Below are 23,190 nucleotides of genomic sequence, written 5' to 3'. Positions count from 1 at the left end.
TGGTGCTCAGCCAGAAGTTACCATCCTCCACCTGGGTGGGGTCTTAGTTCCTGCAGAAGAACTCAGAGATATTTTGTTATATATATACCTTGAGGGGGAACCAGGACCCTGCCCCAAGGCTGCACTGTTGTGTCCTGACTGCTTCTCCCTTGTCTCTAGTCCCTCCCTTCCCTGATGAGCAGCTGTTTGAATCTGCCCTTTGGAGCTCCGGGAAGGTCAAGGAGGCTGAATGAAGCCCATTTCCTACAAACAAGAAACAGGGGACACGGAAAGGACTTGTACCCAGCAGGGCCCCACCGGGTCCTGCTCCATTGCAGAAGGGCTGTTGGCTGGAGGGGAGGCTTCCTGCAGGAAGGGGCAGCTGTCTCTCTCGGGTTATAACCAGTGATTTTCGGTGCCAGTGATCAGTGTGACACCTCATCCATCAGTGACCGTGGCCGTCCTGGATTGGGGGCTTTGAGAGAAAGCGCTTCCTCTTTCTGACTCGTGAAGTAGCCGCCTCCTCAAGGGCTGCTCTGACTCAGCTTTCGTCTGACCTTCCCTCTTGGAGAGCAGAGCACTGGGAAGGGTTGCCCTTGGCCCGTCTGCTGCCCACAGCAGTGACAGCGGTAGGGTGGGGAGGGCTGGGATGGCAGGGAGAGAGCCAGTGGTACGGGGGCTTCTGGCTTTGGGTTGATGCCAGTAGCTCATCCTTTACCTCCACTTGACCTTGAGGAAGTCACCCTGCCTGGATTTCCATGCTCATCCATGCAACTCCTTTTTAAGATGATTTTGAGAAGACCCCAGTGTTCTGACAGATACCAGTGAAGCTGGCCTCCCCCCTCAACTCCTGCTCAGCAGAGGTTACTGAGCCAGAAGGGCCTCCAGACCCCTGCCAGGCCTGAGACACCTTGTTCTGTGGAGGAGGAGGGCAGGCCTTCCCGAGACCGGTTCCTCTAGAAGCTTCCGACAGTCATCGGTGACCCTCAGGAACCCCACGAAGCCGTGTGAGTCATAGCGTCCTCTCCATGGCCTTGGTGATGCTCCCTCGGCCACATCTCCCTGCCCCCACTGGGCAGCAGGACGTCATCGGCTTTGCTGCTGATTTGATGGAAGGGGTCACACGTCTCCCACAGAGTCAGGAGCCGAGGCAGTTAGTTTCATGAGTTACTGCTTCTCTCCTGCCCCGAAGAAAAAAATTCCAGTCTCCTAAACAACTCCCACACCCTCTCTGTCCTCTTTAAGTCATTTTTCTGGCTAATGAGCTCTGGCCTTCAAATGGGGCTAGGAGGAAAACCAGGGAGCTTGGGAATATCTGAATCCTCGGCGAATTACCTTCAATTAATGAGACTAATGAAGGGAAGTCTAGTTCAGCCGTGCAAGTCAGCTTCGTGTCCTGGGTCCTGATGACTTGAATCGCAGATCCTAATTAGATGCCCCCAAATAACCATGAGGGGCTTCTAAGGTCCTCGTGAACTAAAAGCTTCTCTGGTCTGTGAATTCTGTTACGTGTAAAATTAGCCTGTAGATGTTCCCCTTCAAGCATTTCTGTCCCCAGAGTCTCCAGGGGAAGGGATGGGCTGGTGGGGACCTTGCAAGGGCAGGCGGGCGCGGAGCCTCCCTTGGGCTGGCGGGATGTCGGGGTACAGATGTTGTCCTCCGTTAGGTGGCATGTCTCCACTGTCCCGAGTGAAGGGGGGCGACAGCAGCTCACTAACAAGCTGAGCAGGGCAGCCAGGAGGGGCGAGGGGATGCCGGGGACACGCAGGGAAAGGTCATGCTCCGGGTGCCACCTCTACCTCTGGCGTGGCGGCAGCTTTCAGTGACGCAGGAGGATGGCAGTAAGCTGAGAAAGACAATGTTTCCCCCTGGTCACGCCCCCAAACGTGGCCATCGTCTTGGTGTGGTCTCCTGCTGGCTCTGTCCCGTCTTTTTAACGTGTTCTCTGGCTTTAACCAGAGAACAGGTAGAACATTTCATTAAAGACACACAAGATGCAGAACTGACATAAACACTTTTTCATGTTGTGTTGTCTTTATTATAGTCGTTAAAGGAATCAGCCTTTTTATTGGGTATAAAGATCATCTCATATACAGCTCAGTGCCTTTCCCCATGGTGAAGTGACTCACGGAAGCAGCGCCCGCACGAGGAGACAGCACACAGCAGAGCCCGCAAGCCTCCTCCCACCCTCCCCTGTCAGTCCTGCCCCTCAGAGACACCACTGTCCTGACTTCTGACACCACAGACTCGTTTGGCCAGTGCCCGAACCTCATAGAGGTGGAATCGCCTAGAACGTGCTCTCGTGGGTCTGGGTTTCCCCCTTGACATTGTCCCTAAGAGTCATCTGTGCTGTTTTGTCCATTCTATTGTTGATGGACACTTGGATTGTTTCTAGTTTTTGAATATTATAAATGTTACTGCTTTAAGTGTTGGGTTTTTTTGTTTTTTAGAGTTATTTTTTTATTTGGTCGCACTGTGCGGCTTTGCAGGATCTTAGTTCCCCAGCCAGAGATTGAACCCGGGCCCTGGCAGTGAGAGTACCAAGTCCTAAGCACTGGAATTCCGCCAGGGAGTTCCCAGCTTTCAGTGTTCTTTGCAGCTTTTTTTTTTTTTTTTTTGGTGACCCTAAGTGTGCGTTTCTGTTAGCAATTGTACTCTGAGTTACACACCAGGTCACGTTCAGTGTGGGTAGGTACTGCCAGTTTTCCAGCATCTTACACTCCACTAGCAGTGTATCAGGGCCCCATTTATTCTGTCCACATCTTTGCTAGCACGTGGTACTGTCTGTCTGTTTCATTTTAGCTATTCTAGTGGGTACGCAGAGGTATCTCATGGTTACAATTAGCATTGTCCTGATGACTAATGAGGTTGAAGGACTTCTTCTGTGTGTTGCCTTTCTTATGATCATTTTAACCTCCATATGGTAGTGTTTCTTATAGATGTTCCAGAATGCACTTATCTGTAGCTGGGCATTTAGATTGGTTGCAGTGTTTGTCATGACAAGCAGTGCTACAATTAGCATCTCTGGACCACTGGCCAGAATTTTGTTATTGTTTACAGATTTTGATAAATAATGTCAAATTGGTTTCTGAAATGCTCGAACCTCTCTAAAATGTTATCAGCAGTATAGGAGAGCCCTACAGAGTTTCCCCTAGTTCTGCCAGCAAAGCACATTCTCATTAGAAGAACAAACAAACCTCTTTTAGACCCTCCTTTAGGTAACGAAAGGTGTATTTAGCATTGCTTTCCTCATTATGATTGAGTTTGGTCACTTTTCCAAAGTATTTCCTACCTGTATCCCTCTTTTATGAATTCATACCTTTTGCCACTTGCATTTTTAGTGAGTTGTTTTTTTGTCAAGTTGTGTAAACATTATTGTAAAATACAGATATTAGGACTGCAAGTACTTTCCCAGTCTGTTCCACTGCCATTGCATAGTTTTGACTTGTATGCCTTTTGATGTCAGCAGACTGGTGAGTCTTCCCCATGGTGACTTCTTCGGGGCCTCCCCAGCCAGGCTACTGCCCTCCCTGCTGAGGTGCCCAAGGCCCCCGGGTGCCCCAGTGGGAGGGGGAGGAACACAGCCTGCAGGGGGTGTCGGGTTTGTCTGAGGGCTGTGCGCACCGATCCTCCTGCCGTCTCCACCACGGACTCCGGAAGTTTCAGATGCTCTCGCTCTGGGCCCTGCGGTCTGCCCTACCGCCCCCAGCAGTGCTGGACCGAGTCGGAGCCTGGGTGTTGGGGTCCGCGGGAAGGCGCGCAGGGGCCAGGCAGCAGCGGTGGGCTGGGAGCTAGGTGGGTTTGCAGAGCCCGCTCCCGTTCTCGCACATTTGCTTCCCACTGCAGCCCCGTGAGGTGGGTACAACCACCTCCATCTTAGACACCAAAAAGCAGAGCCTCAGAGGCACCCAGGTTCTCCCAGGGCCTGACCTTTCTGAGCAGGAGGCCTGGGCCTCGGGCTCTTTATCTCCTCCTTTCCCTGAATCACATCCCAGCTGCCCAGCAGGCCCTTTAGGCCTGTCCCCACTTCCCCTGGATCACCCCAGGGACGGGGGAGAGGAATGGGCACTTTCCGCTTCTCATCCTTCGGGGCTTTGTGCAAAACCTTTGTTTTTGAGCCAAAAGGTTAGATTGGGGTGTGAAGCTCAAAGGAACATGTAGTAGCTCTTGGCTTCCCCACATTTCTAAGCATTAAAATTATAACATGTATCAGTACATTATAATAAGCATTCTCGAGAACTCCATGTTTGACTGGCTTGTTAAGTTTATAATTTTCTATTTTTAGATGATGGATTTGGATGTGCTTCTATGAAGAAACGCCACGTGTCTCTACTGGTCCAAGAACAAACATGCCCAGTAAGTTAGTTGCTGGGTGAATTAACCCAAGAGTGGGAACACAGGCCCTTCAGGTGCAAAGGCATTGATGCACTTTGAGAAGACAGGGGCATCTGGATATATGGGGACCTTTGAGAGGGGTTATTAGTCTAATTATCTTAACTCCTAAAGGTTGGTTCCTTCCGGAGACAGCAGGGATTGTAGCATATAGGGTTAGAAGAATATGTGAAACTCACTCCTTGCTGTGAGCAGAAAGTGAGTTCTGTGCTGGGCCGGAGCATCTGTGTGGCTCAGCCTGCAGTGGCCCTTTGCCCAGAGACCTCCATATCCACAGCACAGCACTGTCCACTGAGGCGTAGATTGTCACGTTTTGTGGGAAAGAAAGCCTCAGTCCGACACACGTGAAATTCCTGTACCCCTGGGAGGGAGAGAGCAGGGTCGGAGACATGCCTCTGGTCTCCACTGTTCTGCTGTGCTGTCCTGGCCAGTGGGTACCAGACCTCTTCTTGCGTCTCTTATCTTTCTAACAGAGATGGTAGTGAGCTGATTTATGATTGTGAAGAGTCTCTGAGGCTTGCCAGTGGAAAAACATAATAAAGCAAACAAGAAAATATCAAAGGCCATAGTTTATGATTAGATCTAAGCCATCATTTAATGTGGCATGTCTCTGTTGAAGAGAACATGATTTCTTTACGGGATCCCACAGACGGACCGTGCTGGTGTGTGAGTACAGAGGAGGTGACTAGACGGGGCCTAGCTCATCGGACTCTCCGTCCTGGCTCCCCAACTGCCAGAGGACCCTGGCTTTGCTGCATTTTGTCCGTGTAGGTCAACGTGCTCTCTTCATGAGAGCACAGTGTCTCTTCGTCACCGTCCCTGTTTTTTGTTGTTGTTTGTTTTTTTAAAAAAAACAGTGTTTGTTTTTATTTCTCAGGACTACTGCCACCTTAGGGGACTAGGGCTTGATGACAGCTCTTCCCGGGGAATCAGGCGTGGTCTGACCCAGGAACAGGAAGCACATCGTCACCAATGACATCATGACAGCAAGAGAGCACAGCCCTCGCCATGGCACCAGGGCCCGTGCGATGCAGCGGGCTTCTACCGTCGATGTGGCGGCCGACATGCTTGGCCTCTCTCTGGCAGGTGAGGGTCCCATACTGTAACAGCGCTGGGAGGGCCAGGCCTGGCATCCCTCTGCTTGAACTGGAATAAGGGGAAGTCAGCCCTCTTCCTGGGAACTGCTTCCACTGGAACCTGCCCGCCATCAGTTTTCCAGTTTGTGTGGGCACCTCCAGGACTCATTTGCCAATAGATAACGTGGGAATGTCCACAGTGCCTGTCTGGCAAGTGCCCAGACCATAATAAAAGCCCTTTGTGTTGTGAGTGTACAGACCCAAGTGGGAGGGGGTTTGGTCTCGGGGTCAGAGACTTCTTAGGAATCTCAAAATAAAATGTTTAGAAAACAAAGAAATCATCTCATATAACAGTTTGTGAGGGAAAAGAAAGCAGAGCGTTGGGTTTTTCTTCCCAGTTTTATTGAGAAGTAATTGACATATATCACTGTAAGTTTAAGATGTACAGCTTGATGGTTTAATTTATACATATTGTGAAATGGTTGCCACCAGTGTGTCGAGTTTTTTGCATCCAATCTGAAAGCGGGGAAAAGTTTCTTAAGGGTGATTTTTTTTCTGTCATTTCTTTTTTATCCAGGAAGTATACAGGATCCAGACGAGCCCATTTTAGAATTCAGCTTAGGTAGGTGTCTTTTAAACTTTGTCTTAAAATAGACGTTGCTTAAAAACAAAAACAAACACTCCACGACTGGCAGGAGTCTGTCTCAGAGATCTTGCTGCTGCCACTGCTGCTGCTCAAGTGCTTCTGAGGACATGAAGCTCCGAGGCTGGTGGGAACCTCCTGTGGGTGGGAGGGAACCTCGGGGGGCTGCCTGCCTGCCTGCGGGGCTCGTGTCTCCTCAGCAAGTGCTCCCTGCCAGCTGGCAGTGGGGAGGGGCGGGAGGTAAGCCCACCCAGAGCCGCAGAGACAGCCTCCCCTCCCCTCTCCTACCCTCGGGAGGAAACGGGGCTTAGGGCCAGCGTTGTCCGCCCGCCACCACAAGGCCCTGTGGGGTTGCATTTAGCTCTCTAGCCCTCGGATCCCAGCTCCACGCACGGAGGAGCTGACCCCTGATGCTGTCCCTCTCACGAGCATCAGATGAGAGAGTGTGCCAACCACTGCCGTGGGCTGTACTGGCTCCGGGGTCGGGCAGTGTGGCTCATCGCAGAAGGTTCTGCTCCAAGGCCCGACACTCTTTAGTGTCCCTCTCCCCTTGTCCGTGGAAGTCTGCCGAGTGGCACGCGCCCACCTCACCCTCCCTACCCTTCTTCCTCTTGTCCTAATTCTGTTGGGCTTATCCCTCCAGGATGGAGGCTGTCTCTGGAGAAGGTAAACCACCCACTCGCCACCACCCCCAAAGAGACACAGAGATGCTGGCCTGGAACCCAGCCACAGTAGGCCGGCCGGCCCCCCATTCACTGTCGCGGAGCCCGCGGAGCCCACCATACACCTCAGCCTCCTGATACCACATACTTAGAAACAAATGGACTTTTATTTGTGCTCGCAGAGATTGGTGCATGCATGTTGATTGCAGCTTTATTTGTAATATCCAGCACTGGAAACAACGTCCATCAGCAGGAAGATTAACTATGTTACATGCATACAACAGACAGCCGCTCATCAGGGAAAAGGACCTATCACTGGTACACACATGCCATGGGTGCATCTCAAAAGCACTGTGCAAAGTGAAAGAAGCCGTAATAAGAGGCCGTGTGTTGTGTAATTCCATTTATGTGAAACTCAGAAGGATGAATCTGTAGTGAGAGAAAACAGTCTAATGGTTATCTGGGAGTGAGGACTGACTGGAAAGGGGCACAGGGAGCCCTTTGGGGTGATGGAGATGCTCTGTGTCTGGACAGTGGTGGTGGGTCTATGGGTGTGTATGCTGATCAAAACTCACTGAGTGCTCTACTTAAAATGGGTGCGTTTTGCATACAAATTATACCTCAGAGGTGATTTAAAACAAAATGAAAGCGTAGATCACTAGACCTTTGTGGAAGGCCCACAACATGAAAGACAGAAAAAAGTAGAACTTGGAAGAAACAGAGACATTGAAGAAAGAAGAAAACGTCAAAGAAATTATAATGTGTATCCTCAAGAGAAGATGGTGTATCCATAAAAAAACCTAGGAAACTATGAAGAAAAACAGCAGCTGAAGAGCATGTACAGTCTGAGAAATTTAAAATATAACAGAGCATTTTAAAATTCAATAAAGGTTGGAAGATATTTGAGGAATTATCCCAGAAAGTAAAAATTTAAGAGCAAACTAGAGAATGGGAGGGAAGTGGAAAATTAGCAAATTCAGGAGGCTCAACATTTAGAAGAGAAAATAGGAAAGAAGGTAAGGGAGGAAATTAACAAGAAATAATACAAGCGTCTCTCAGAACCACAGAGCACATAAGGCACGTCACGCTGAAATTTCAGAGCACTGGGAATAAAATGAAGATCCTAAAAACTTCCAGAGAGGAAAAAACCAACTGGTCCTCTCCAGGGGATGGAACTGGCCTGGAGATTCTTAGGGACATTGGAAGCTTGAAGGCAGTGGGGCCACATCGTTAATATGAGTGGAGAAATATCTCCAACCTGCAGTTCTCTGCTCAACCAGATTATCGATCAGTGTGAAGGTAGGAAGACATTTGTTTCATGATACAGAGTCTCAAATAAATTTACTTTCCCCACATCCTTTCTCTGGAAGTTAGTGGAGGATGTGCTCCACCGAAAAGAAGGAATAAACTGAGAAAAAAGAAGATCCAGGAAACACAGTCCAACACAGGAGAGAAGTAAAAGAAGTCCCGTAATGAATAGTATTTGCTTAGCTTTAATAATGCAGAACATGGATGTAACAAAAAAAGTTGAGCTAAACTGAGTTTAGAGAGAGAATGAGAGTTGATGTAATTAAGTTAAAAATCTTCACCGCTATAATAGAAATCTAGAAATCAGGACATTTCTGAATCTGGCAAGTCAAGGGCGGTAATATAGTCATATTAATGAGACAGATGGAGGAAGAAACAGCTTAAAAAAGTGAGGGTGAATTTTATGTTAAACGAATTTTGCCACAATTAAAAAAAAGAGATGAGTAGGAGTCAGATAATTGAATGGTCAAATATTTTATCTTAAAAATAGAAGTTTAAAATTAAAAAGTACTCATTTAAAAACCTTTGATAGAGAAAATGTAAACCCTATCAGAGAGAGAGAATCACAGTTGGCATTTTGGTATATATCCTTCCAGATATTTTTTTACACCCACACAGGGCTATACAGAAATTTTTGATGATTTTTAGTTGTGGAGGTGATGGAATTATTTACAAAAATGTCATCCTAGTGTTCTTAACATGATTTTTTTTTTCACGTAGCGAAATATCACTGGCATCTTTTCATTTTAATAAACGTGGATCTGCCACCTCATCATTTTAGATGCCTACATAGAATAATCTCTTGTATGGCTGTGCCGTATTTATTTTAACCAGTCTCCTGTTGCTGGACATCTGGGTCTTTCCAATATGCCATTACAGACACACCAGCACAGTTAACATACTTGTACATGGATCTTTCATATATTTTGCTGATTATTTCCCTAGGATAAACTCTTGGATATAGAATTGCTGAGTCAGATGATATGCGCTCGAAATATGTTTTACCGGTTTACGTCAATAGCATTTATTCAGCTGGGACTACAGATGCTCTGGTTGGAGAGACAAGACCCACATATCAGAGATTAATGGTTTCTATGGAAATATGCCAGAGGAGTGACGTGTAAGTGATAAACGGAAGGAGACGTGACTGTGGGCTGCAGAGAGAAAGCTTCATGGAAGCCGTGGAACTGAGCTAGGAATTAAACCTTGCGTGAGATTTAGACAGGCTGGGTGGGGACGAGGCCAGGAGAGAATGTCACCCGTGGGGAGGTGTGTTCTGACGGTGGCAGTTGGCTCATCCGCCTTTGAGCTGATGATCAGTCTTTCCAGCCTTGGGCCACCTGCTGTGTCTCAACCTACCTGCCATCACTCACGCTTGAGAGACTCGGCTGTTCTAACCTCGCATGATGAGAGGGTAGGCCGAGAGAGACCAGACCAGGGTCACCGATGGGGGTAGCTTAAAGGAGGGAGAGCAAATGGAACAGTCAAATCCCTGATTTCTGTTGAGGCAGACATAGAAGAAAGAGAATAGAATTTTTAGAAAATAATAAAACCTTAAGGCTTCTGGAAGAAAATAAATAACTCACGACCACAACTTGAGGGTAGGCAGAGCTCTCTTGGCAGAAAGTACCAACTCTCTGTTTTAGTTTGCTATTGCTGCCATAACAAATGACCATAACACAGCACCTTAAAACAACGCAAATGTATTATCTTACAGTTCCCTTAGGTCAGAAACCCAGAGGGCTCAGCTGGGTCTCTGCTTAGAATCTTATAACACCAAAATGAAAGCTTCAGCATGGATGCGGTCCTTTCTGGGGGCTCTAGGGGAGAATGTGTTTCCTTGTTCATTCAAGTCGTTGGCAGAATGAGTTACTTGTGGTTTTACGACTGAGGTCCCCATTTCTTTGCTAGCTACCGGGTTGAGGCCTGTTCTCAACTTATAAGGGCCACTCACATTCTGTGGCTGTGGCCCCTTCCTCCATCTTCGAAGCCAGCAATGACAGGTTGAGTGCCTTTCATGCTTAGAATCTCTCCTGTCTCTCTTTTTTTTATTGTCACATCTTTCTAACTCACCCTTCCACCTTCCACTTGTACTTTTAAGAGCTCATGTCATTAGACTAAGCCCACCCAGATAATCCAGAATAATCTTTTCATGTCAAGATTCCATGACCTTAATCACATCTATGAAGTCTTCTTTTGCCTATTATTATCATATATTCACAGGTTCCCGGGATTAGAACGTGGATACTTTTTAGGGGGAGGGACATTTTTCTGCCTGCTGTTCTCTAAAATTAAAAATCTAAAATCAAAAAAAACTGTAGAAATCTTTAAACAAATGAATAAATAAACCACAGACTGGGAAAAAAAAATTCACAACACATATACCTGACAAAGGACAGATCCAGAATAAAATGCTTACAAATTGACAGTTAAAAAAAAAAATCAACTCAATTTAAAAATGAGCAAAAGACTTGAGCAGACTGTTGACAAAAGAAGTTATAACAATGAACAATAAACACATGGTGAAAAGATGCTTAACAGCATGAGTCATCACAGAAGTGCAAATTAAAACATGTCCATTAGAACAACTAAAATAAAGACGAGCCCCACCAACTGTTGGTGAGATGCAGAGCAACTGTAACTCATGTAAATTGCTGGTTGGATTGTAAAATGATACAGCCACTTTAGAAAACTGTCAGCTTCTTACAAAACTAAGTGTGTCCTCTACTATAAGCTAGAAATTCCACTCCTAGGTACTTAGGCAAAGGAAAGAAAACATGTTCACAAAAAGATGTAAGAATGTTTATAGCACCTTTATTTATAATAGTTCCAAACTGGAAACAACCCGAATGTCTATTAACAGCAGGACTGATAAGTAAATGTTGGTACATTCATACAATGGAATATAATTCATCAATTTTTAAAAAGAAGAATGAATTATCGGTATATAAACAATACAGAGGGATCTTAAAAATGTTCCATTTATGTGAAATTCAAGAATGGACAAAAGTGATAAAAATCAGAAGGTGGTTGCAGAAGTAGGGGAATTGACTGGGAAGTATGGGGGGAACTTTCTCTGATGGGAAAAGGTATCTTGTTTTGATGAGGGTTACATGGGTGTATATGATTGTCAAAACTCATTGAACTGAAAACCCAAGGTCTTTGTATTTTATTATATTCCAATAAGTAATGAAAATCCATGAAGATGTATGAGAAGATAATACAAAGAGATTAATTTTCAGAAGTAAATTAATTTGCAGAAGTAAAAATCAGTTTCTGAATTTTAAATCACCAGTGAGCATTTTAAAAATCAATGAGAATGATGAGAGTAGGAATAAAGACCTCTAAAAATCCTCTCCTTCATAAAGACAGTGGAAAAATGGTCAAAATCAATTGTTTCAATTGTCAAGATATTGAAACAACCTAAGTGCCCATCAACAGATGAATGGATAAAGAAGATGTGGTATATACACAGATACAATGGAATATTACTCAGCCATAAAAAAGGATGAAAATTTTGTCCTTTGTAGCAACATGGATGGACTTGGAGGGCATTATGCTAAGTGAAATAAGTCAGACAGAGAAAGACAAATACCGTATGATATCACTTATATGTGGGATCTAAAAAATACAACAAACTAGCGAATATAACAAAAAAGAAGTAGACTTACAGATATAGAGAACAAACTGGTGGTTACCAGTAGGGAGAGCTGGAAGGGGCAATACAGGGGTGGGAGGAGTAGAAGGTACAAACGACTGGGTGTAAGATAGGCTCAAGGGTGTATAGTACAACACGGGAAATATAGCCAATATTTTGTAATAAGTGTAAATGGAAAGTAACCTTTAGAAATTGTATAAAAATTAAAAATTATAAATTGTTTTAAAAAAATCAATTGTTTCCGAACTCTGGGAATTAACCAAAGGCTTGCAACACTGTGGGGCATGTTCAGTGCCCCTCCAGAAAAGCCAGTTCTTTTTATGAGTGTTGGGTGATTTACCATATGTTTCATCAGTTACAATGTGGGTATTTTTTCATCTTTTAGTATATCTTTAATCAGAAAGTGTCTTACAATCAGTGTCATATCATAGACTAATGGCAGTGGGCCTTTTTTTTTCTCTTATAATGCATTTTACAACAGATAGCATGTTAGATTCAAAGACGTATGATCATTTTTCCTGTGGGTCCCTTCTATGATAGAGTTATCTGAGTCTTTCAAAATGCTTAGTACATTTTCTAACTGAAACAGTTCTGCAGGGCACCTTTTGTTCTGAAAAGTCACATGTTTAGTAATCTTACATTTGATATAAGTCTTATAAGGAGAATAAATAAGCAATGACTTCCTTAAAAAAAAAAAGCTTTGTTTATTTTGCCATAGAATTTTAATTTGCTTCCAACATACATCACACACAGATCTGGGGACACCATAAGCTACGGCTGCGGAAGTCCTGGATGCGGGTGTGTGTAGCTGGGTCTTGATTTCATCAACTCTGTGGCTGCCTAGCTCCAATTAGTTATTAAGGTCAGACTTTATGGGTCAGACCCTTCCTATGTCATCCATTCCGTGGACGTAGAGAGCCTTCCATTGGCAGTGCCTGCATTGCTGTCCTGGGGGCTGGGGAAGGCGGGGAGGAATGAGAAGGGATTGCTTCTAATCTGAAAAATCACCTCCCTGTGACAACTGACACTGTGATCATCTCATCCCTTTGAGTGCATTTACTTCTCTTTCTTTGGATGCATTTGGAACAGAGAACTAACTAGAGCCTGATTTTAAAGATTCATTTCTATTTTATTTTATTTATTTTACTTCTGTTGTTTTAATTCTGTAGCTTGCAGTGAGCTGCATACGCCGTCGCTAGATCGAAAACCAAATAGCTTTGTAGCAGTGAGTGTGACCACCCCACCCCAGGCGTTCTGGACGAAACACGCGCAGACGGAGATCATTGAGGTGGGTGCTGCTGGCCCCTGGCCTCCGGCGGCTCCGTGACAGTGTTTCTGATCCCGGTGCGAGGGCTGTTCAGTGGCCTGAGCACCTGTAGCTGCAGCTACATTGGTATCTTGCATCACACGTACTCACGCGGGTGGCATTTATATTCGCCATATCCTTTACAGTTATTATTGATTGTTGGCAGGCTGTTTTTGAACAGTGGGTCCCCTAAGGTTGATTGCCTTTTAAGAGGTAAGACCCGATTCTTCCTTGTCACCTCCAGTTGGCTGCTACTTGTGGACAGTCGTGCTCATTAATCAGAGTTTGGAGAGCATTAACCCTTAACCAACCCTCTTACTAGGCATACCTTTATTTTTATTGGTTTTTATTTTTATATTCTTTTGAGATGTGTGCTATGTGTTTACTTTTTACGTTAAATGATCTGCGTTCGCCTGGGGAAGTTTACAAAATTTCTTCCAATAATTGAGCACATCATGTAAGTTATGAAACTAAGTGTAGGAGTTGGCTGGTATGAGCTCCTGTTGGATTTTGTTGGTGACGTGAGCCTCTAGGTGTGAAGTATCTCCTCCCTGGCACTCTCCACCAAACAAATTGCATTTCCCCTTCTCTCCCAGTTTCACATTTTGGAAGACAAGACACTTTTTCATTCTCTTAGAAATGTATTTCCAAGTTCAGGCCAACAATTCTGTTTTCTCGGCATTTGTCGAGCACTGCCTACGTAGGAAGCCTAGTGCTGGGTGCTGTGGATGATGCAAAGACCCTTGAGGCCCGCCCCTGCCCTCAAGGAGTCTACCGTCCTGTGGGTGAGGAGGCGGAAATGAACGTGGCTCATGCAGACAGAGCAGAGTGTGGTCTCTGTTAGAGCAGAGAGACGAGGACGGTACCCGGAGGTCGAGGTCCCATCCAGCTCGTTGTGTGGGTTTGGAGAGTAACTTGATCCTGTCCAGTGTGTGCAGAGGCAGAGCAGGAGTGCAGGGAAGCGGGGGTCTAGCCGGGCAGGGCAGCCTTGTCCGCAGGTGTGTTTCAGGGAGGCGCCGGGTCGGAGGTCGCTGGGGGAGTGACAGTGCTGTGGGGCCCGGCTGGCAGCAGGGAGGAGTGGAAAGAAGGGGGCACGAGAGGGAGGCTCTGGAGGGGGAACTGGCGGGGGTGCATCGACGCTGGGTGGTTGAGAACAAAGGAGAAGGCACCAAAGCAGGTGCCTGGGTCTGCAGCCTCCTTGGCCAGAGAGTCAGAGAGGGTCCGAACCAGCGGATGGAGGGACAGGTTGGGTGGGGCTGTGGCCCCAGCAGGACACCGGGGGCGGGCACTGTCCAGCAGGCGCTGAGACATTGGAGCTGGAGCTGCAGGTACAGACAGGAGCCGCTAACTGGCTGAGATCGCTAACCACCGCCTGAGGAAGAGAGTCTGATGTAACGGCGCTTTGCGGGGCAAGGCCGGGCTGCCAGGAAGTAGCTACCTACGATTGAGACACTAGCAGCTAGTCCTCAGAAAAGGATAGCCCTAAGAAAGCCGGACCGTAATTATTCCAAACCCAGGATTCTGGAAATAACCAGCTCTGGCCATTCATATCCTCTTCCATCTGCCTTTGTACATCTTAAAGGAATCACCCACAGTAGTAGATCCAAATGCATAACTCAAGTGAAGTTGTAAGACTAAGAATACATGTGGACATTCAACTCAGTTTTAGAAAATCCTTCCCGCTGAGGGAGGAACCCTTAGAATGAGCCTGTGGGCCCAGCTTGTGTGGTGGTCTGTTTGTTGTATCTGGGCCCAGAAAACTTTGTCCTTTTTGGAAAACAGTGTTTTGGTTATATGCATCCATGTAAGCCCCATTCGCACTTGTGTTGATCCAAGTTGGTAAGAACGTTAGTTTCTCCTTCTGAGAATGTTGGTGTGTTTCAGAAGCAACCAGTTCAAAAAATCCAACTCTGTATTCTGATTCTTTTTTTGTTTTTGTTCTATTCTAGGGAACCAACGATCCTATATTTCTAAGCAGTATTGCCTTCTTTCAAGACTCTCTCATCAATCAGATGACACAGATCAAGCTCTCCGTGTATGATGTCAAGGATAGATCTCAGGGAACAGTTAAGTACCATGTTGTGGTTCGTGGGATATTCTTCCCTTTTTTTAAAGTTCTGTAATCGTTTGAGAGGTGAACACGAGATTGACTTCACTTCTGGCTCACAAATTCATGTCCAAATGTACTTGTCTTTGGGAACGTCTCTATGAGCCTCCCCATTGGGCTACTGAGATGACGTCAGATGTGTTGAGAGAACCAGCCAGCTGGACTCCCCAGGGCCTGGCAGTTGGAGCAGAGGCAAAGCAGGTGCACTAATGCTGTCTCCCCCTCTTCCTCAGATGTACTTGCTGGGCTCTGGAACATTTGTCGTCAAAGATCTGCTCCAGGACAGGCGTCATAGGTTGTATTTAACACTAAGGTTGGTATTAAATTTTGTCCCTTTGCAAGGATCTGGAATTATGAGGTCCAGGGACAGATGGGGAAAGGCCCTACTTCCTATACTGGGAGAGCACCGTGTCCCCAGAGGCCAGACTCTGGGCAGGGACTTGGTTGTCATTGAGGAGAGAGAAAAAAAGCCTGTCAGAGGGCCTGTCACGGAATGGAAATGTGCTGTGTTCATAGGAAGTATGCAGACCCAAAGGAAAACCTAGGTATACATCTAATAATACCAAACATACTTTGCTGTTATCTGTCCCGTCCCTAATAGGATCTCCCAGAGGGCAGGGATGTTCCATGGTTTTGCTCGTATCCCAAGACCTAGAACAGTGCCTGCTGCTCAATAAATATTTGTGGAAGGAAGGAATGTGGGGAGGGAGGCGCGGCGGGGGGGACCCCACTATGTTGGGGTCAAGGTGTCGGTCCTTCCCAGATTCATTTTAGGGGCAGTTCCCACCCTGACATAGTGTTCTTTTTTTTTTTTTTTTTTCCAAAATAATGTAAAAATTGGGGAACTAGTCCCAAATAGCAAAGAAGATTTTGACACAGAAGATGAATTCCCTGCTAGTAGTGTGACATTTTGAAGATACGGAGATGACAGAGTTGAAGGCGTTGGGCAGGGCTCACCCTGCTGTGTATGTGGAGAGCTTGACTCAGGACGAGGAAGGGGTCTCGGGGAGAAAAATCAGGGTCGCATGGGGGAGGGGCCGTTAGAGAAGAACACCCAGGTACATCATACGCCAGAGATGATTCTAGTTGGATTAGGGTTAAATGTAAGACGTGGGCATCATCCTTTTTATTTATTTATTTTTAAATTTTTATACATGTACATTTTATAGTCATTTATTAAGCTCTTACTGTGTGCTCTCCTGTATGACCTCGCCTAATACTACAACCCTAGGAGGAGATATTAGGAACCTGAGGTCCAGAGAGGTTAATTAACTTGCTCAGTGTTATCCAGCTGAGAACTATCAGAGCCCACGTACAAATCCAGGCAGTCTGATTCCAGAGCCTGCACTTTTTATTTTTTAGTTTTTGGCTGCGTTGGGTCTTTGTTGCTGTGCACGGGCTTTCCTCTGGTTGCGGCAAGCGGGCTTCTCATTGTGGTGGCTTCTCTTGTTGCGGAGCACGGGCTCTAGGCACTCGGGCTTCAGCAGCTGTGGCACGTGGGCTCAGTAGTTGTGGCTTGCAGGTTCTAGAACGCAGGCTCAGTAGTTGTAACGCACGGGCTCAGTTGCTCTGCGGCATGTGGGATCTTCCCGGACCAGGGATCGAACCTGTGTCTCCCGCACTGGCAGGCGGATTCTTAACCACTGCGCCACCAGGGAAGCCCCATCATCCTTTTTAAAAGGAGCTAGAGATGCCCGTCGAACAGAGAGCCTGGGAAGGGACTCTTCCAGGCACGAGAACCGTGAGAGTGAGTCAGAGGAAATGGTCAGTGGATGCATGTGACCACATAAAAATGTAGAACCTGGCTAAGCCCCACAGCTTAGATAAAAAAGCCAGAGGCTTCAGGTATCTCTGAATGAATCAAGGACTCACTGGGGCTTCCCTGGATGAATCAGATGGGCCCAGGCAGCCAGCAGCCACCCTGAGGGGTCTTAGCGGTAAAGCGGACCAGGGCTAGGGTGGTGTCAGCCATACCATGAAGGATTCAGAGGCTTTGGGCAATCCTGGGTGACCTCAGCTCACTTGGGGTCCCGGCCTAGGCCTTGAGGCTAATCAGAGCTTGAGGGTGGGGTGGGAACGAGTAGAAAAGGGGTCTAGTGCCAGAAGAAGGTGCTCTCCAGTCCTGATTACAAGGTGTGTCCGCATCACTCTCCGGGGCAGGGTCAGCCCAGGGCTGATGGGCGCCAGCCTCCCGAGCGGGCATTGGCTACCCCTGACCCCCGCTTCACCGGGCACGCCACCCATCTCTGGGGCATCGTCTCCTCTCAGACACAGCCCTCTTCTGTGCCCCCATCTCCTCGCCTGCCTCCCCCGGAGCCTGTGCACACGGTAACTGCTGCCTGACCCACCAGCTGGCCCCATCCTGGCACCCCCAGGACCCCTTGACCATCCAGGAAGCTGTGCTTTGTGTTGAAGCAGAAAACGAAGCGCAGTCACGGCGCTATTTACCGAAGCGCGTTGCCGGTTGCAGGTCTGCGGAGAGCGACCGCGTGGGCAACATCACCGTGATGGGCTGGCAGATGGAGGAGAAGTCAGACCAGCGGCCCCCCGTGACCCGGTCTCTGGACACCGTCAACGGGAGGGTGAGCACACCACTCTGCTCCTCTCTGTGAGGAGTCGAGGACTGTCCCGACACACTTTGCCAGTGAGCTGTGGGGAGGGGAAGGCTGGGCTCTGCCGGGCGCGCCAGTCCCCCCAGGTACTTCTCCACGTAGAGAGAAGCAGGCCCCTGCCCCTGCCCCAGGCCACGCCGGCGTCCCTCCAGAGTGCAGAGGGCAGAGGTGGCTCGTGGGTGTGGAGTGAGACCCAGGTCACCCTGAGGGCTGGTCACGGTCTTCCTCTCCCAGACACTCCTCTGCCTCGCAGTCGCCTGGGCCCCGTCTCACACCTGTGCCCGGCCCCCCCCGCCCCACCAACCGTGTCACCCTCTCTGATGCACAGCCGCTCACCCAGACACTCTCAAACGACAGTTCTAATTTCAGAGCCCAAACGCTGGTAGTCATTGTAAAATACAGAGATCTCTCATTTTACCCCAAATGAACCTGAACGTCAGCTGTGGAAATACTCGTGGGCCTCGTCTACCACTGCCCTTTCATCCTACACGTCAGAACACTCAAAGACAAGGGGAAGTGACTTCGAAAGTTGTGCATTTCTAGAAAGCTGTGTGGGCGGAGTATGTTCAGCGTCCTGGGAGGGGGCCTCACTTGTCTGGCTGTGCGTTCCTCGTAGAGTTGTTGGTGGATGTTAGTTTCAAGGGTTCTTTTATGACGTGATGTGCTCTGGAGTCAGTCACAGTTTTCTCATGCTTTTCTGTACATGTTTTTAGATGGTTCTGCCTGTTGACGAGAGCTTGACCGAGGCCTTGGGAATCCGATCCAAATACGCTTCGTTGCGAAAAGACACTTTACTGAAATCGGGTAAGCAGCTTCCTCTGTCGGTACCCTTGCCACTCGTGAGTGTCCACGTGGGTTCGTGGTCTGCTTCCCCACCCGCTCTGATTGTCACGGCTGTGCACGCCCATCGTCACCTCTCTCTGCACATCAGCGTGCCGTCCTTTGTGGCAGCGTGTCGGGACCTCGTGACCCTCCGGGGAGGAGGCTCCTGCTTCCTTTTGCTCTGTCTCGATGGTGTTGGGCTCGGTCACTCCGTGGGTGTGGGTTTAAGTGTTTTAACTCCCTGGAGATGAGCAGGAAGGAGACCTGGGGGCCGGGGGGGAGCGGGCCCCGCGGCGGCCTGCGCCTGCTCACTGCGGCCCGTCGCCCTCCCGCCTCAGTGTTTGGCGGTGCCGTCTGCCGCATGTACCGGTTCCCGACCACCGAGGGCAACCACCTGCGGATCCTGGAGCAGATGGCAGAGAGCGTGCTGTCCCTGCATGTGCCCCGGCAGTTCGTGAAGCTCCTGCTGGAGGAGGACGCGGCCAGGTGAGGGCCCCTGTCATCTGCCCCTCCCGTCTGGAAGGCCCGTGGACGGGGTGGGTGAGCACTGGCTTCACATGGGCCGCACGCCCGGCGTCCGCCGCCTGCCTGCTGCGCGGCCTGGGCTCAGTTTGCTCATCTGTGTCCCGGGGTTTCTGCGCGAGGACGTCACGAGACAGCGTGCCCGACACGCCAGCTGTGCCCCTGCTGAGCACGGGTTCCCCTCCCCTCGCCTCCCCTCCAGCCTTGAGAAAGTTAGACTAGCTGGTCCCTCTCTGGTTGCGGCTGCCTGGGTCACGGTTTCCTACGGTCCGGGCTCCAGAGGGCTAAGGATGACCCATCAGGACACTGATCCTCTGTGTCTCTCAGCCCGGGGCCTGCTTCACTGGTCCTGAGGCGGGGAGCAGCCTGCGGGGAGGTCCGGGCACCGCAGAGTACGTCTCCCGTCCGCCTAAGAGTCACCTCTGCTCCTTGCCATCGAGCAGTGTTAATCGTAGATGCAACACAGCAGCTGCATGAAGGAAAACAGTGCAGCCAGATCCTACTGTTTTAATACAGCTATTTTGTTTTAATTTTTCTATCTTGAAAAAAAATTTGAACTTAGAGAAAAAGGGGAAGAATAATGCAATGAGCTGCTTTATCCCCCTATGTGTGTATATTTTATTTATTTTTTATTTTTTTAGATGAATTTATTTTATTTATTTTTGGCTGTGTTGGGTTTTTGTTGCTGTGCGCGGGCTTTCTCTAGTTGTGGCGAGTGGGGGACTTCTTTTCGTTGCAGTGTGCAGGCTTCTCGTTGCGGTGGCTTCTCTTGTTGTTCTCTGTGCTCTAGGTGTGCGGGCTTCAGTAGTTGTGGCACGTGGGCTCTAGAGCGCAGGCTCAGTAGTTGTGGCTCACGGGCTCAGTAGTTGTGGCGCACGGGCTTAGTTGCTCCACGACACGTGGGATCTTCCCGGACCAGGGCTTGAACCCGTGTCCTCTGTGTTGGCAGGCAGATTCTTAACCACTGCGCCACCGGGGAAGCCCTGTGTATATTTTATAGAGTTAATTTTTTAAAACTTCCTTTCAGCTTTTCCATATTTGTAATATATTTACATAGCTACCATCTACTTTTCTATATATCTTCAGTTTCACTAAATTTTTAGTTACGCATAATTTCCCACTGTTCGGTGCACTATAACTCGGAAGAGTTCATTCATTCATTGTGTCGGTTTGGAGGGTTTTGTTGTTTCCCACACCCACCACGTGGCCAGTGTTCTGCTCACTGTGGTGGGGAGGCGGGGGTCTTGATGAGTGAGATGGACCATGGGAGACAGTCAGTAACAGAACTTGGGCCACATGGGGCCCAGACGGGTCACTGGTGTGCAGAACTTAAAAGGGGCTGTGAGAAGGAGGAGGGTGGCCGGGGCAGGCCTCTGAGAGACGGTGACACTAAGCTGACACCCGAAGCACAAGGAGGAGCCACGTGACACACGGGCAGAGACACGGAGAGAGAAGGGCCCGCAGTGGCTGAGGCAGACAGGCTCGGTTGCAGACCCAAGGCGAGCGGGGCCACTCAGCCGGCAACACACGGGGACATCGGTCCCACCCAGCCTTGCCTGCACCAAGGGTTCTTTACGTTAACCTCGTTGATTAGTAATAATAATAATAATAAAATGGCACGGCTTTAAAATTTTTTTTAACTTTAGAAAATTTAGTAGATTCCTAAACACTTCTATAAACTTAGCTTTTTCCCCCCCGTAGAGGAAAACGTGCATAGTATAAAAAGCCAAAGAGCGCAAAAAGGTTTTTAACGAAAAGCGTAAGTCTTGGGATGCTCAACTTTCTGATCTCCTTTCCAAGAAACAACCACTTTTAGCCGTTTTAGTGTTTTCTGCTATATTTCTAGATTTATGTATAGAGTGCCCTCTTAATGAATCAACTTCAGAGATTAACTGCTGATTTCCTATGAAGAGGATTTTGGGTCTTTTATACTTTCCCCCCCAGTTTCCTAAATTTCCTAAAATGGTTATCCTTTTTTTTGAATCCATTTTTTGTGTTCATTATTCTGATTATGTAGCTCTTATTTCCTGCTGAGCTAAGAAGTTTATATTTCAGTTCTTAAACAGCTTTGCTTTCATTTTTGTGGATATAACAAATTCTTTTTTTCCCTTGTCTTCTTCTCTATGCACTTTTAGATCTAGACAGTTCATTACTTACACAGGTAGTAAAGGGAACGATAGCTAAAGCTGCCATCTTCCCAGGGTCCCTGTCCCGGACCCGAATAGGATGACAGTGAAACATAAGGGGCCTGGTGGCCACAGCAGGAGCCACGGGACCCCCGTTGCTGAGCAGCCCGGCTCGCGGGACAGCTTTATATTCTGCAGCTCTGCTCTGGTGAGGGCAGAAAGCCCCGCCTCCCAGAATCCAGGAGGCAATGACAGCCCCGGGGGTAGCGGGGATGGAGGGGTGGGGAGAGCCTGTAGCAGTTGCCCTCAGGCTCCAATCCTCCTGTGCTCCGGTAGGGTCAGACTCAGGCTGCAGTTCAAGCCTTCACGCCCCTGTGGCCTCTGGACACATGCAAGGTCGCCAGGGTGCCTGGTGGAGCCACTCCCCTCTTCACTCCTTCACTTAGTTTTCCCTGAACATTTGACTGAGTTGCTATGAAAAGCCTGTCTGTGCAGTTTCCACGTGGTCAGTGGTCTGCCTTTTTTACAGCCGCTCTTGGAGCTGTCTGCTGTCCTGCCCTGCTGCCCCTCCAGACTCGCAGGGCCTCCCCTGGGCATGACGCGTCCACATCCATCTGTCCTCCTGGCTGGTCAGGACTCCTGAGCCTCTGCTGGGAGGGAGCCGGTGCCATGGCCTGATGCGTGTGTCTTCTTGCAGAGTGTGTGAACTGGAGGAGCTGGGGGAACTGTCCCCTTGCTGGGAGAGCCTCCGGCGCCAGATCGTCACTCAGTACCAGACCATCATCCTCACGTACCAGGAGAACCTGACCGACCTCCATCAGTACAAAGGTGGGTGCCCGCTCTCAACCCCACCATGGCTCACCCGCTCTCATTTTCCCAGCTGGAAATCTGGAACCTAGGGTCACTTCCATATTCCCACTGACAGACACGCTAATGGATTTTTAAAAATAGATTCTCATGTAGGTGTGAGTTCTCTCAAATATGGAGTTTTCAGATCTTAATTGAGAAGACAAATGTGTGAATTGCATCGAAAGTTCCTTCCATGGTGTCATCTGCCAAAACAACCGCTGTAGGATGAAATTCAGGAGAGACAAAGTCACAGGCTGTTGGTTCATTTTATTTCTTCATCTTGGTCTAGCATCAGTGAAATGGCCAAAAGGATGCAGGCCGTTTGCCTTGAGACAAAGCAAGGCAGGGTTTTCTGGATTTCCCAGTTTAACTGTTTAGCGGTCCTTATGTTTACATATGAATTGTCTGAGTGGAGCTCTCCATTTTAAGCCTCAAAAGCGAAAGTGAAATATAGACACATCTTTTCTTCTTGAAAGATGCCACTTGATTTTCAAAACATTTTCAGGGTAGGTTTAGAAGACTATGCTTAACTCATTCCCTCTTGGTTCCAAATGGAGTGACTTTTTTGGTTTTCTATTACTTTATTCAGATTCTTCCCTCCTTCCCCTCTTTATAATAGAATTTCAGCTTTTAAAGAAAATCGTAACCCCTTAATGTGGGGACAGCACAGAGGAACCCGTCCCTAAACTTGGCTGGGAAGCAGCCAGGTTTACAGGAGTGATGACAAGATGATGGTGCCCTGGGTTTGGTTTGAATCTGAAGAACAGATCTAAGTGTATTTCTAAGACAAATGGCCGTGTTTGCCTGAAGGGACTTAGGGACCTGCCCGAGCTGGATGCTTGTTACCTGGGAAAGTCTGAAACGCCCCCGCCATGATTCTTCTAGAGCAGAGCTTCTGAGATGCCAGTGTGCTTCTAAGTCTCCAGAGAGTCTCGTGAACAGCAGATCTGGGATTCTGCATTTATAACAGGCTCCCAGGATGCCAGTGCCGGGGGTCCATGGGCTACCCCGTCAGTAGCTAGAGAACCATCTCCCGTGGCAAAGTGCAAAGCGGACAGTGGCTGGTCTGCGTTTTGCATACTGGCAAAATAAAGTTGTCTTTTTTCACCAGGTGGAATGTTTATTTCT

At 48.2% G+C, this 23,190-nt stretch overlaps 2 protein-coding genes across 10 annotated transcripts in view; one reads left to right on the top strand and one right to left on the bottom strand.

The window, feature by feature from the left end:
- Nucleotides 1–23,190, bottom strand: part of MGAT4A (alpha-1,3-mannosyl-glycoprotein 4-beta-N-acetylglucosaminyltransferase A) — a 504,464-nt gene that overhangs the window by 299,382 nt on the left and 181,892 nt on the right. The gene's annotated exons all lie outside the window — the stretch shown is intronic.
- INPP4A (inositol polyphosphate-4-phosphatase type I A) overlaps nucleotides 1–23,190 on the top strand; it is a 148,741-nt gene that overhangs the window by 71,216 nt on the left and 54,335 nt on the right. For all 9 annotated transcript variants that reach the window (XR_010934341.1, XR_010934340.1, XM_067704218.1 and 6 more), the window contains exons 2-11: nucleotides 4,265–4,335; nucleotides 5,249–5,457; nucleotides 6,025–6,069; nucleotides 12,888–13,006; nucleotides 14,974–15,090; nucleotides 15,365–15,444; nucleotides 17,602–17,713; nucleotides 18,457–18,547; nucleotides 18,904–19,051; nucleotides 21,911–22,041. Coding sequence is in view for 7 of the 9 variants with exons in the window: in XM_067704218.1 (XP_067560319.1) it covers nucleotides 5,352–5,457; nucleotides 6,025–6,069; nucleotides 12,888–13,006; nucleotides 14,974–15,090; nucleotides 15,365–15,444; nucleotides 17,602–17,713; nucleotides 18,457–18,547; nucleotides 18,904–19,051; nucleotides 21,911–22,041 (949 nt within the window). In the remaining 2 variants the exon portion in view is untranslated. The remainder of the gene's footprint in view (nucleotides 1–4,264; nucleotides 4,336–5,248; nucleotides 5,458–6,024; nucleotides 6,070–12,887; nucleotides 13,007–14,973; nucleotides 15,091–15,364; nucleotides 15,445–17,601; nucleotides 17,714–18,456; nucleotides 18,548–18,903; nucleotides 19,052–21,910; nucleotides 22,042–23,190) is intronic.

The sequence above is a fragment of the Pseudorca crassidens genome, chromosome 14, assembly GCF_039906515.1.
Source record: "Pseudorca crassidens isolate mPseCra1 chromosome 14, mPseCra1.hap1, whole genome shotgun sequence".
Taxonomy (NCBI): Eukaryota; Metazoa; Chordata; class Mammalia; order Artiodactyla; family Delphinidae; genus Pseudorca; species Pseudorca crassidens.
This window is presented reverse-complemented; position numbering and strand designations above follow the sequence as displayed.